The sequence below is a fragment of the Cryptosporidium hominis genome, assembly GCF_000006425.1.
Source record: "Cryptosporidium hominis TU502 chromosome 8 CHRO018116, whole genome shotgun sequence".
In the NCBI taxonomy this organism is placed as follows: Eukaryota; Apicomplexa; class Conoidasida; order Eucoccidiorida; family Cryptosporidiidae; genus Cryptosporidium; species Cryptosporidium hominis.
The window spans coordinates 1-13,523 of NW_667280.1; the positions used below are offsets into that span (position 1 = coordinate 1).

The window sequence follows — 13,523 nt, forward strand, 5'->3', positions numbered from 1 at the left end:
TCAAAATTATTTACAATTTTAATATCGACCAATAACATACTAACAAATGTATTTAAGATTCCGCCAGTTAATCCCTCTGAAAAACTAGTTTCTGGCTCAATTATTGTTTTGTAGATTCCCCAACATTCATTACACCAAACTCTTCTATATTTTAATCTAATATGAACCATTGATTCCTTATCTGTACTAATACTCAAATCTAAATTACTATTGTTTTCCTCTCGAAATATATTATTAAATTGGTAACTGGAACAATATTCAAAATTATTCTTTTGAAAACCTTTAAAAATACAATCAATATGATAATATTTAAAACATTTATCATTTCCAGAACATTTGATGGTAGCACCCGAATTCCCACAGAAGAAACATTTAAGAGCGTTTAAATCGTTCAATGTTATTATAATGTCATTGATATCTACGTGAATTGGTTTCCTGAGAATTGGCCAAGGAATACTTCCGAAAGTAGGGTACTTAGGTGAATAAATCTCACTTTTTTTTTTATTTGTTTCAAACTTCGACTCATAACCCATATCTAAATTATTTAAAATTGGTTCTAAAACAAATGGGAGAGACCATAATACGCATTCTTTGTGTAGAGCAACATTTTCAAGAACATTAATCAACTGGTCCCCAAGTAATAAGTTTTGGCTCCTTCCACAATATTTACATCTATTAGAATCGACATCGCTGAAATGATCATCTATTTTGCTTAATTTGCTTAGAATGAAACTATAAATTAATACAAAAAGTGATAATTTAGGTAATTTAAAATCTTGTTTGTCCATTTCTATTTGGTCTTTTATTAGAGTCAATCCTTGTGTTATTTCACCCTTTAAAGCTTTATGTTTAGTAACTAAAATCGAATTTCTTTGCGAATTTTGGTCATTCAATACATATTCTTTAAAAGAATCATTAATTTCAAGGTACATTTTAGTATCAATTATAGCTTGGTAATTCATCAAGTTTAAGTTCCCTAATCCAAACATTTGAAAATTACTGGGTGGGAATAATAAATTTGAATATAATCCTAGAAAAGACAAGTAATCTGGATCGCACAGATTATTTTTAATCAATTTATTTTGGTTAGTTTTATTATTAAAATCGTTAGAAAGGACCATCTTTTCAATAGAGGCAATAATTACGGATATAGTGTTGTTTTGAATCAAATCATCCAAGTTTACATTATTTTGTTTGTAAAAGTGTTGAAGATAGTCTTTTCTCAAGTTGGAAAAATCAAATAAGCCATTCTGGTGGATATAAAACAGAAACCATTGTAATAAAGAAGATTGTAAAGTCTGTTTTATTATTCTTGCAAAATATACAGAATTGAAATACTTATTAATTATGTCGCTTTTAATATTTTCTTTATCAATTTCTAAGTACGATTTATACTTCTTTATAACTGAGATTGATTGGTCAAGAAGAGGGCTCAAAATGACTTTTAGAAGTAGATTAACGTCCTTAGATAAAGTTACTCTGAATTGTGATGCAGAAATCAATGAATTTAAAATCAAAGGAAAATCACTGTTTGGATATGTTGGTTCTTTCAAGCTTTCTTGTGCCATTGTAATAATGTTTGTTTGTGGTAATTCAACATTTTTCTTATAGTATTGATTTTTTGAAATCTTATTCGACAATTTATTACAGTTATTACAAATGTAATTGAGGGAGACCGAACAAATAGCGTTATCATTCGCAATTTCGACTAGATCCTCAAAATCTTTGCAATAAAAGCGATCAGAGCATAAATTACAAATAATAATATTTTCTTCCTTGAAAGACATATCAAAAGGCTTCAACTCTACCCTTGAAATTGTCTCTAAAATTTTATGTATTTCTCTTTCTTTTGTTCCCTCACTAAAATATATTTCTGAAAAATCTTTTGTAATGATTTCGTCAATCAACTTCTGGAACTCGACTACCTTAATAAATAAGAATCTGTTGTATTCATTTGCGTACTTCTCCATAAACAGATTCGAATGTAAATATCTCTTTGCTTCAAAGCATTCTGTGCATAAATAAATCTCATTGATCAAATATTGATAATACCCTTTGCCAAAAACTGCTGTAAGTGGAGAATTAATCAAAACTTTAGATTTGTTTGGAGATGCATTGGAGGAAATAATTTTCCAAAGGCAGATATAATCCCTATTATCTTTCAAATTTCCGGATAAATTAGTAAAATTATACCCACCTTCACTTCTTTTCTTAGTCCTTGAAGGTATGTCTGAATATTTTGACTGCTCCATAAACTTCTCATAATCCTGCCAAATACATGTATAATGTACTCTTTTATTGCATGTATAACATGAAATAACTGGTATACTTGAATCAGCCATTAGCTCAGAACAAATATGGCAAGCTGTACATGAGTTGCAAACAAATGAACCGTTTGCTACTTCTGAACACTTAGAGTGGATATTTACTCCGCATTTTAAGCAATGAAGGAGTTCATCACTTTTTTGTTGGCAAATTGTGCACTTCTTAAATTCAGCCAAGAGCTTTCCAAATACTGAATTCAGATTATTATCGCCCTTTAAGTATGAAAATTGCTTTCTGGATATTGTATTTCTCAAGTTACCGCTAATATCTAAGTTCAGCTTTGTATGATTTAACACAACTTCGGCTAGATCAATAGCGAGCTCATTTTCAACGTTGTTCTCACATGATAAATTGTTAGCTCTATAATCTTGGGAAAGCTTAACACTTATATTTGAATTTGTATTTTCAAATATTTCATCGCCTATTTTACTTTTAAGATCATTAGTATCTATTTGTTCTACCAAAATTGACATCGAAGACTCCTCTTTTTTTATAAAGTCGAAAAATCTCAACAATAAATTTTCCCCAAATAAGAGCTTAAATAAATGGGTTATTTTCTTTAAAATATTTCCTGCAAGTTTGAAAATCCTGTGGTTAGGCATATGAGATATTTGGGCATTGTATATTATTCTGAATATATCCCTAATAAATGAATATTCATCTGAATCATACTTTTTACTTTCTAAATTGTTTGTGATCGTCATAATATCCATTGGAATCTTTACCACTTTCCAATAATTTTGGTATGAAGGAAGAGGAGTTGAGGCAAAGTCTTTGTGTTTGTCCAAACAAATAAAATGATCCAGAATCCTTTGATATTTAACTGATTTATCATTGCTTCTACATGCTGGGCAGTTATAAAGATTTTTAACATTTGAATAGAATTCTATTGGCTCATTTAAATCTTTATCGCAATCATAATGGACCCAAAACTTGCAAATGTCGCATTGGAGCCATTCTCCTTCCCATGAAGATGTCCATATTTTTCTGCAAATTGAACAGAATTGCCCCCTTTCAAACCCTTTACAGCACCTAATACAGCTCGAAAAGGTTGAGTCCCAAGAAGCATAATCCATGAAACCATTATCTCTATATCCGCAGTGTATACACTTACAACAATTGGAACAATTGAAATTATTTCCACCAAATAACAATGGTGGAACAAAAGAATTTCCGCAGCTACCATGGTAACAAATCCCACAAGTTCCGCAAACAACAAACTCCTCCAACTTTGTAGGAATTTGTGAATATACTAACGATCTATTTGGTAATTCGTTTGGTTTAAGAATCACCGGAATGCGCAATAGTGGCTCTTTACAATAAATACAGGGTATACAGTCCTTACATCTATATTTGTACTCACTTGTTTTTAGCTGCTCGTTTTTTGCATCGTCTGTAGATATTTGAATAGGATTATTTTCATCTTTTGTGAAATCAATGTTTTCCAATTCCATAGTTTCAATAAAAGATGATTCGGAATTATATTCGACCTTATTAAAAACCAATTTTGAATCAATATCATCAATTAAATCACTTTTTTGAACACTAGGCTCGTTTCTAGAACAAATTTTTGAAGGTGTCGATTCAAATGATGTGATTGTACTTGAATAGTCTTCTTCCTTGTATGAATGTGTGAGCATAATTGACTTATTTCTTTTGTTATATCTGTAATTCCTGCACAAAAGCTTAACTTGATGATCGCCAATTATAGAACCCATTTTGTCTGGCAATTTGGAGAGTAATTTTCTTATACCAGTATGAGACATATTATAATTTTCCAAAATGATTTTTTTTACTTCATTTGGTAGAGCTCTCTCTAGTTCTTCTACGTCAACGAGATCATATGGAAGTTGCCCATCATTAAAACACTTGTTATATGAACTTAAATTTCCTTCAGAATCGTGAGATACATTATAATTACGCTTCCAAAGTCTTTTTCTTTCACGGATATATTGGTTATGCTCATTTGCAATTAATAACAATTCCAAATTATTCGGGGAGTTGTACTGTCTCAATGTAGTAATATCTGAATCTTTTAGATCTTGTATACTTGTATTGCTCATATTTACACAATTTTGATGAAACTTCCTGGAACAAAGCTCACATGAGTAAATTACTTCTTCCTTAATTATTGGTAATTTACATCTTGTGCAGACTTCGTTGGGAAATTTTTCAGATTTAGTTAGTCCCGCTTTGTCTTCAAATGAAATAGAAGAGATATCTTTTAAAGGAAGACTTCCATATAATTTCATAGTTATTGGATTTGGATCAAACCAGCCTCTATCAATTGCAAAGGGTGAAAGTACAAGGTTTCTTATATCAGTATTTGCTGGGGGAGAATTATTTTGAGTAGCCAAGTATTTCCATTCATGTTTGGGAGTATTGTTAATGTTTCTGAATGAATTTATTGAAGGTGAAAGCAAAAAGTGTATAAAGAATAACTTAAATTTTGGATCCCAAAATTTAATTATTCCCTCCACCCAGTTGAATGCATTAGGAGAGTTGTTTTCTAATTCCTTCGTTTTTTGTCTGGATACAGCAACTCTACATCTATAACCTACATATTTAAACCCATCCTTTAAATTTTTTATCTCTATTGTATTCAGCTTAACTAATTCAGTTTCATTATTATCATCTGCTTGAACAAAAACATTCATGCAGCTTTCATTTTTCCTTGATCTTGACTGAACCCTTCTTTCAGATTGCAAATTAGAATTCTTACTTGATGAGGAATGAGAGCATCTTCTCTTTTTATTTTCTCCAACAAGTTCCCTGTCTCTAAAATTAGTATTGGCACCCTTTCTCTTTGAATTCCTAGCACTTTCTACCGTCATTTATTCTACGACGGTGTTCTTTGGTTATGCTGCAAATACTGTGTGATAAACAGGTGTGCCTTTTATACATCGTTTGAAACTTTTATATATGTTTACTTAATTCTCTATTTACTCACGGCACTGTTATCTACTCGTTAATATGTATTTTATCCAAACTAATAGGCGCCACATTTCAATTTGACAGACTTGAAAATTACTATTTTTGTTGCTTGAGTTTATTCCTAAATTCTTATAGTTTAATAATAATCGATGAATGAAGTGGCTAATTTATTTAAAGATGAACTTGGGGACTTAAATAGAGGGGAATTTATTCGAGATGAAACAAAATATAACTTCTCTTTTATTAAATCGATCAAGGTCTCAAATGTTGGAATGTTAGAACTCTACCAACACCAAAAGGGAGTTATTGTAGCATTCATGAAGACTTTTACTATTTGTGGACCATCTTTTACTCATTGTAAATTAAGTTTTACAACTGTGCCAAACAACAATAAAGGGATACCGCATGCGCTAGAGCATGTAATTTTTAATGGTAGCAAACGCTTTCCATATAATGATAGCATTGATAAGATCTCTAACAGACTGTGTTGTCCATACACAAATGCTTTCACTATAGATGATTCAACTACATTTGAATTTGAATGTACAACAGAATGGAGCCTTTTACGAATGTTAGAAGTTTGGCTAGATCATTTATTTCATCCAATTTTGTCGGAAGAATCATTTCTTACAGAGATCGTGCATTTAAATGAAAATGCAGAGTACCATGGAGTAGTTTATTCAGAAGTTTCTTCTTTCGAGAGAAACTATGATGAGGTTGTCACAACTCTTTCAAAGTTTCATACTTTATGTGAGAGCCCTGCTGAGAAAAAAAAAATCAAGCTTCATTCTACATGGGAACTTTACGATGAAATCACTGAAAAATATGATGGAAGCCAATCTAGTGTATTTTCATGCACTGGTCGAACAACTGGACTTCAAAATCTTTCATTAGATGAACTAAAGGAATTTCATGCAAACTTTTATAGTTTGGATAATATGTTAATCTTCATACATGGGAATGAAAGTATTAATATAAATAATATTTTTGGAACAATTGGGAAATTTATTAGCGAAGCAGAACATGTTAATGATAATAAAACCTGTAAGAAAATTAGAATTTCAGATTCCCCAATAAACCAAAGACCATTAAATAGAAAGTTTTGTTTTAATGAAAATTTAAAAGAACAATCTTTTCCATGGCATCTAGAGATCCCATTCCCTAGCGAAGAAGAGGATTTAAGTACCATTAGTTTTTCATGGAGATTTGGAGCATTTTCAAACTTTAAAGAAATGCTATCAATTACCGTATTATTGCATTATTTATGTATTGGAAACGACTCCCCATTGATGAAAGAACTCGTAGAAGGTAAATCTTACTGTTCAGATGTAGACATGTCAAATGTTTGCGAAAAAAATAGGTACCACCAAATTTTACTTCAGGGGGTAGAAACAACAAAGATTAATAAGATAGTGGATTTATTTAAGAGAATAATTTCTGAATTCCACAATGGTGAAAGAAGTTTTGATATTAATGACTTAAAATGTAAGATAGAAGGTCTATACTACGGACACCTTATTTCATTGGAAAATAAGACTATTGATACAGTATTTAACCAGCTATCTGGTTTTATTAACTATGGAATTAATAATATGGATGATCTCACCGAATATTGTAATCTGCATTTTATTTTCAAAAAATTGCTTTCAGAGGGATTAGAATATTGGAAAACGCTTTTCAACAAAGCCTTTTGTTTACAAAAAATGAACATACTTGAATTTGTTCCAAGCAAAAAATTATCAAAAGAAATGACAAAGAGATTCAAGGAAGAAAGAAAAGAAAGAATAAGTAAGAAAGGTAAACGTTTTTTTCAGATTTGTAAGGCGAAGTTGGAGGAGTCGATAATAATAAATAAAAAACGTGCTATTAGTCTCGAAATACTTAATAATTTCAATATATCTTTCGATTTAAACTGTATTGATCTTAATAAAGCAAATATTACCACAAATTTGAATTACTCAGAAGCCAAACTAACAGAGATTAATGAAGGGAACGACATAATATTTAAAAAATTAAATATGGGCTATGACTTAGAATCACGAACAATAGATAATTGTTTGTACTTTTTTTTAGAAAACTCAAATACTGAGTTTGTACACGCACAACTGAGGATTAATTTGAACGAAAATCTATCTAACACTGAAAAACTACTTTCATCCTTTTTAGTAGAATTATTATTTCAAACATCTGTTAAGGTTATAAATTTAATTGGGCCACAAATTTCTGAAAAATATTCAAAATTAAGAGAGTCAAAAGTCTTCCTACCTGATGTTAATTGGTCAGACGGAGAAATAATTAACTTCGATGATTTTGATAAACTTTTAAATACTTTTTGTATCGATTACTATGCAGAATTCAGCGATGGATGGATTTTGGATTCTAATACAATTCCAAACCAAATTAAAGTAAATTGGACAACCCCAATAGAATATACCGAGTTTTCCTCAATATTAATTATGAGTGGAATTTGTGGCATGAGATTGAATGCTGAAAGAATTTCTACAATAGCCAGAACTATCAAAGGAGCAATCAGCGAACTAAAATTGAGTGAAGAAGGTTTAATTACTTCTGTCTCGAACTCTCTTTGTTTCTGCGATCAATCAATTTTTAATATTTCAAATATTCCAAACTTTGATCATATTTCCAAAAGGTTGATAGAAGAACCAAAAAATTATTTGCTTGAACTAGAAAGGCTTCATTCAGTTCTTATTAGACCATTCGCTCTTGGGAAATCAGAAGATATTCCAGCCAGTAACACAAAGTTTTCGTTATTTGTTATTGGGAAAGAGGAGGCCAACAAAATAAATTTATTGAAATATTTTTCTATCAATAAAAACTACAAAAGCCAATACTTAATTAATAACCAAATACAGAGCACTCCCAACATAAATTTACTTCCATGGGAAATACTTTCAAAAGCACTCCCATTGGATCTAGGTATAGACTTTAATTCAAACAGCTCACAAAAATTTAGAATACCTGAAAAATATGGCTATTCAATTTACCTAAAGGTTCCAAGCTCAAATACAGCGTGTTTTGTTCAGTCAATCAATTTAAATACATTTGGTACTTTCTGCCCAAAAGGATCTCATTTTTTCAATCCAGATGTTCCAGCTCTTCTTGTACTTTCAAACTATCTTTGGGATCCTTGCTCACTACTCTTTGATTCAATTAGGGGCAGTGGTTTAGCATATAGTGGAAGTTTAGATCTTTGTATGACTACTGGACAGTTTTCAAATTGTGTGTATGAATCAACATCAATTGGTCAATCTTTAATCAAGACTTGGGAAATTTTCAGAGAGTTATCAATGGATGAAAATGAGGTTTATGAAGAGATTAAGAAAACTAACAAATTACCTAATTACTATGAAAGCTTTTATAACAGTCTAGATCTTGATGAAGCAAAAAGGATCGCTGCTTATAAATTTATTTCAAAGCACAAAAAATTCAATTCTTGGGCAAAACAGCTAAATTTTGATCTCAATGTTGGTATTTCTCCAAAATTTGACAGTTTTATTATTAAAAAAATATCAGAAGTTACAGTTGAAGATATAAAAAGAGTTTCAATCAAGTACCTTAAACATTTCTTACCTAATGCCACAAATATGATGCCTTCAAGTTGCATAGCTCTTTGCGGTGGAGAAAATTCTGCTATTGATGCAATGGAAGTTCTAAAGGATTACCCAAATTTTAGATTTAGTGTCATTTCATACTCTGAATTTTTAAAAGAAACACTAAAAAATGTTGAAATTTAGGCGGTATGTGGGGAATATGCAGGTTTCCAATCTAACAAATTTTCTAACTTTATTCTAAACATAAAAATTCAAAATATATCGACAACTTCATCACTAATTAATTTTGTTAATCTTTCAGAAATATATGTTTGCTTTTTGATTTGATTAGTGAAGTAGTTATAATAATTATATTAAATCTAGGAAATGAATTTGAATTTGTTTTTGGATCATTTATAAAAATGAGACCTTACAAGCCAATATATAAGTTATGTATTGTTGGTGCAGGCCCATCAGGTTGTTACTTGGCCAAATATTTGCTGGCAAGATCAAAAAAGGAAAACATTGCAATCAAAATAGATTTATTAGATTCCTTAGATAAACCATTTGGGCTGCTCAGATATGGAATTGCACCAGATAGACATGATCTAAAAAAATCGATTTCTAGTATTGATAACTCTCTTTTTAAAAAATATTCTGATGATATTAAATTCTATGGAAATGTGACTTTGGGATATGATGTTAAATTAGAAGAATTAAAGAGAAAATACGATGTAGTGGTTTTAGCAGTTGGTGGATTACAAAGTTTCCATACTCTTCCAGTGAAATATATGAAAAATGATTTACAGAATAAAATTATAGGAGGAGTATTTTCTTCTAGAGATTGGGTATTTTATTATAATAACCACCCAATGTTTAAAAAAATGCTATATCCAACAAATAATGAACATTCTAATTCGATCAATAATAAACTTGTTGATAATGAGAGAATTAATATGGATATAGAGTTGAATTACCTAAAAAAAAAAAACAATCAATTTTTTGAATATAAGAGTCCTTTATCTTCTACTGAAATTAGCGTCCCATTTAAAAACGAGAATGAAGACTTTAAATATGGATATTGTTCTGATATACTTAGAAATTATATATTAAACTCCAGTGAGAGGAATGCGGTTATCATTGGAAATGGTAATGTTTCATTGGATATTACTAGACTTTTATCTTTCTATACCCATGAACAACTTTCAAAAAACAAATATTTGAATCCTGATTATTTGAATTTAATTAACACATCATCTAAATATTCAAACTCCGATATCTATCGACCTTTGTTCAAAAACATATTTATTATTGGACGGAGAGGTTGGATTCAAAATTCCTTTAAATATCCATTATTAAAGGAATTTATTGATAAGTCTAGGAAATCAAAATACAATTCTACTAATGGAATGAATATCAGAGTAATGATGTCTCAAGAAGATTTTGAGCTTTCACAGGACCGAACTAGCTTATTCGAATTAGAAAGAAGCGGACCAGAAATAAAAAGAAGATATTTGAAGATGAAGTCTATATTTCAGGAAATGGTTAATAATCACCAAGAATATATAGCCAATAATGATAACATATTCCATAATGATAAAACAATAAACATACATTTTAAAAACCTCTTCTCTCCTGTAAATATTAAAACTGAAGAAGTCAATATTCCAGAGAATAATGTGAAAAAAAAATCAATCCCGTTTATCAAAGGAATAGAATTAGCAAGAAATATTTGTGATTCTAAACCAATTACTGATAAAACAGAGTTAAATGAGAAGGAAAAATATTATTTACCTTGCCAATTATTAATCACATCATTGGGATTTAAACCAAAATATGATTATATTTTTAATGGAAATAAAGATCATTCATTTGAAAATAATTGTTTTCCCTGTCCTATTTTTAAAACTGGTTGGATGGAAACTAATAGCAAAGGAGATCTTAATATTGCGCTTTCAAATCACGCACACTTGGTAATGAAATATTAAGTTTGCTAAAAAAATGCCTCCTAAGAATGTGAAGCTTAGCATCCTATATTTTTTATATGACCATCTGGTCTAATTTCAAAAAATAAATTATCTGAATCTTTTAAATTTAGTTCTCGATAATTTTTTACTATAGAATTTTTGTTTATATTATTCAATTTCTCCAAATATTTTTCTCTAACCTGCTTTGAAGTCCAAATTTTATTAATTTTTCCAGTTGGCAAAATTTGTAGATTTGTGTAAATTTTTGATTGACCTTGATTAATTTCATTTTTTACCGTCCAAAATACAACAACATGATTCGGAAAAGCTTTTCTAACTTTATCGAGACTAATTTTTTAGTCAAATAATTTTTGTTTAATACTTTTTTTTTGCTTACCTTTTTTCACTAAAAATCAGTATTACATTCTTTGGCTCTCTTTCTGAAAATACAATTGGGATATCTACTGTTGAGATTCTGAATATTTTATCTAGGCTTTGAAAATAAACATATTCATGAGGGATTCTCATTCCTAGTAAAGTATTTGGGGAATAATTAAACGGCGATTTTGGAGCCACAAAAGATGCTTTTGTATTTCCTGCATTAAAGTTATATGCATATGCAAGATCAAGACCTTTGAAGTTGATAGATAAAGAATTTTCCCTTGAATTAATATATCCCTAAAAAAGCGTTTTATATTAATATAGCTGGAGTACTAAACTAACCTGAATAAGCATCTTTATCTTTTCCATTTTATTTTCATTCCTTAGTATTTTTGAAAATCTAAACATTCCTAACTTATAAATGTAATCCATGACTGGTTTCTCTTCTAAGATTTTATTAGGAATATATTTATCGGCATTAGATATTAACTTCTGCATACTAGATATTATTTTCCAGTCCAATCCGATAGCTTTAGGAATAAATAGGGACCTATAAAAATTCCGAATAGAATTATTACAGGCATATTGCGCATGTTGGATTCTCTCCATGTTAAACTCATTCAATTGTTTTTTAATATCTACTTCGTATTTGTTTTTTAATACAAATGCTAATCTCCATGCTAAGTTAAGGGAATCTTGAATTCCTAAATTCATCCCAAATCCTCCAGATGGGGGAAGTCTATGAGCAGAATCTCCTAATAAAACTATTCGATTTGTTTTTTCATCAACAAACGAATCAAGTACTTGAGCTGACATATTCCATGTTTCAATAGATTTTACCTCTAAATTAATGTTTTTCTTGCATACTTGGCTAATTAAACTTGGGAAAATATGCTTAAAAAAATCTAAATCAAATTTCTCAGAGCTTGAACTAACTAAAGGAATATGGATCACAAAGTTGCCTTGACTTATATCGTGAAGTACCATTACACCTATTAAACTTGGATTTAGAATAAAGTATAACATACTTGTGGTGGGAACTAATTTAATATTATTACACTCATCAATAATTTCTTGCTTGAGTTCCAGACAAACTTTTGCTAAATCCTTTGAGATAAAATTAATATTTAGAAGTTTTTGAAGAGATTCATGCCCTTTAAAACTTTTATTTATAGCTTTCCTTACCTGGCTCTTTGCTCCATCCGCTCCCACTAAAAAATCGCTCTCTATAGTAAATTCCAAATTTGAATTTGTTTTCTCTAACTTTGAAATTACCTTTTCTTTTCCACTTTTAGAAACAAATTCATATCCTTTCCAAGATGTTCCAAGCATTATCTGGGAATATTTACACTGTTTCAAATGTTTGTACAATAAATTATTTAGTTTGCTTTGATCATAATTTGCCACTCCTGATTGGCTATCCAAATCTAAGTAGTAACCATTAATTGTCTTATAATTACTGAATTCATCTTTAGTTCCTAAAATACCAAATTTGCAATTATTAAAATAGGTTAGATAAGTTATTCTTCTCCAAAATTCTAAAGGTTGTTGAAGCCTATATATTTCTTGATCTAAGTTGTTACAGAATCTGAATATCTCCATTGAGCGATTTGAAATGTAGTGGGCTTTTGGAATAGGCGAAAATTGTGTCAATTTGTCAACAATAATATTGTCGACTTTATATAAATTAAGCAAATTGCTTAATGTCATACCTACCGGGCCCATCCCAACAATCAATACCTGAGTTCTTTTTATAACACCCATATTTATGAGCAATCTCCACAATCATATCTTATCTCTTTGATTAACCTATTTCACAAATTCATTTAGTTTTAATTTTAACTAAATTATATTACAGCGCCTTCAAAACATTTTTATTTTTCAAATAAAATACGAATAAGTTAAAATCTTAAAGTTTTAATTTATTTTTTTGCTTCTTTTAATTCTAAAAGTATAATTTAATTTTATTAAAATCTAATTAGTTTGCATGCAAATTACATGCTAATCAAGCAAAAATACCCTGAATATTTAAAAGGCTTGTAAAATTTTTCTATTTTAATTTTTGGTAAGATAGTTAATCGCTGCTTTTATATTTATTTCCTTTTTAGTTCGAATAATCCTTTATTACTAACATCTTTCTTTAAGAAAAAAACACATTTAGGATCAATAAATCAAAATTATATTTTGATTTCCAAACCGCCGAACTAACAAATTTGTTATAAAGAAGGTAAGATACTTTTCATTTTAGTTATAATAAAAAAAAATGTATTAATAANCNCCAATAAAAATGAGTAAAATGGAAGGATCTGAGACAGGATCCCTTATCAATAATAAAATTTGTGTGATTTGTGGAGTCAACATAGGA

At 29.6% G+C, this 13,523-nt stretch overlaps 3 protein-coding genes across 3 annotated transcripts; 2 read left to right on the forward strand and 1 right to left on the reverse strand.

Annotated features, from left to right (window-relative positions):
• Positions 1–5,408: 5,408 nt before the first annotated feature.
• Positions 5,409–9,014, forward strand: Chro.80317 (insulinase). The annotated part of the gene is made up of 1 exon (XM_661501.1): positions 5,409–9,014. The coding sequence occupies one exon, from the start codon at positions 5,409–5,411 to the stop codon at positions 9,012–9,014; it is 3,606 nt and encodes a 1,201-aa protein (XP_666593.1).
• A 218-nt stretch (positions 9,015–9,232) lies between these two features.
• Chro.80316 (NADPH:ferredoxin oxidoreductase) lies at positions 9,233–10,798 on the forward strand. Its single annotated transcript, XM_661502.1, has 1 exon — positions 9,233–10,798. One exon carries the CDS (start codon positions 9,233–9,235, stop codon positions 10,796–10,798), a length of 1,566 nt encoding a protein of 521 aa, XP_666594.1.
• A 675-nt stretch (positions 10,799–11,473) lies between these two features.
• On the reverse strand, positions 11,474–12,922 carry Chro.80315 (hypothetical protein). The annotated part of the gene is made up of 1 exon (XM_661503.1): positions 11,474–12,922. One exon carries the CDS (start codon positions 12,920–12,922, stop codon positions 11,474–11,476), a length of 1,449 nt encoding a protein of 482 aa, XP_666595.1.
• Between the last annotated feature and the right edge of the window lie 601 nt (positions 12,923–13,523).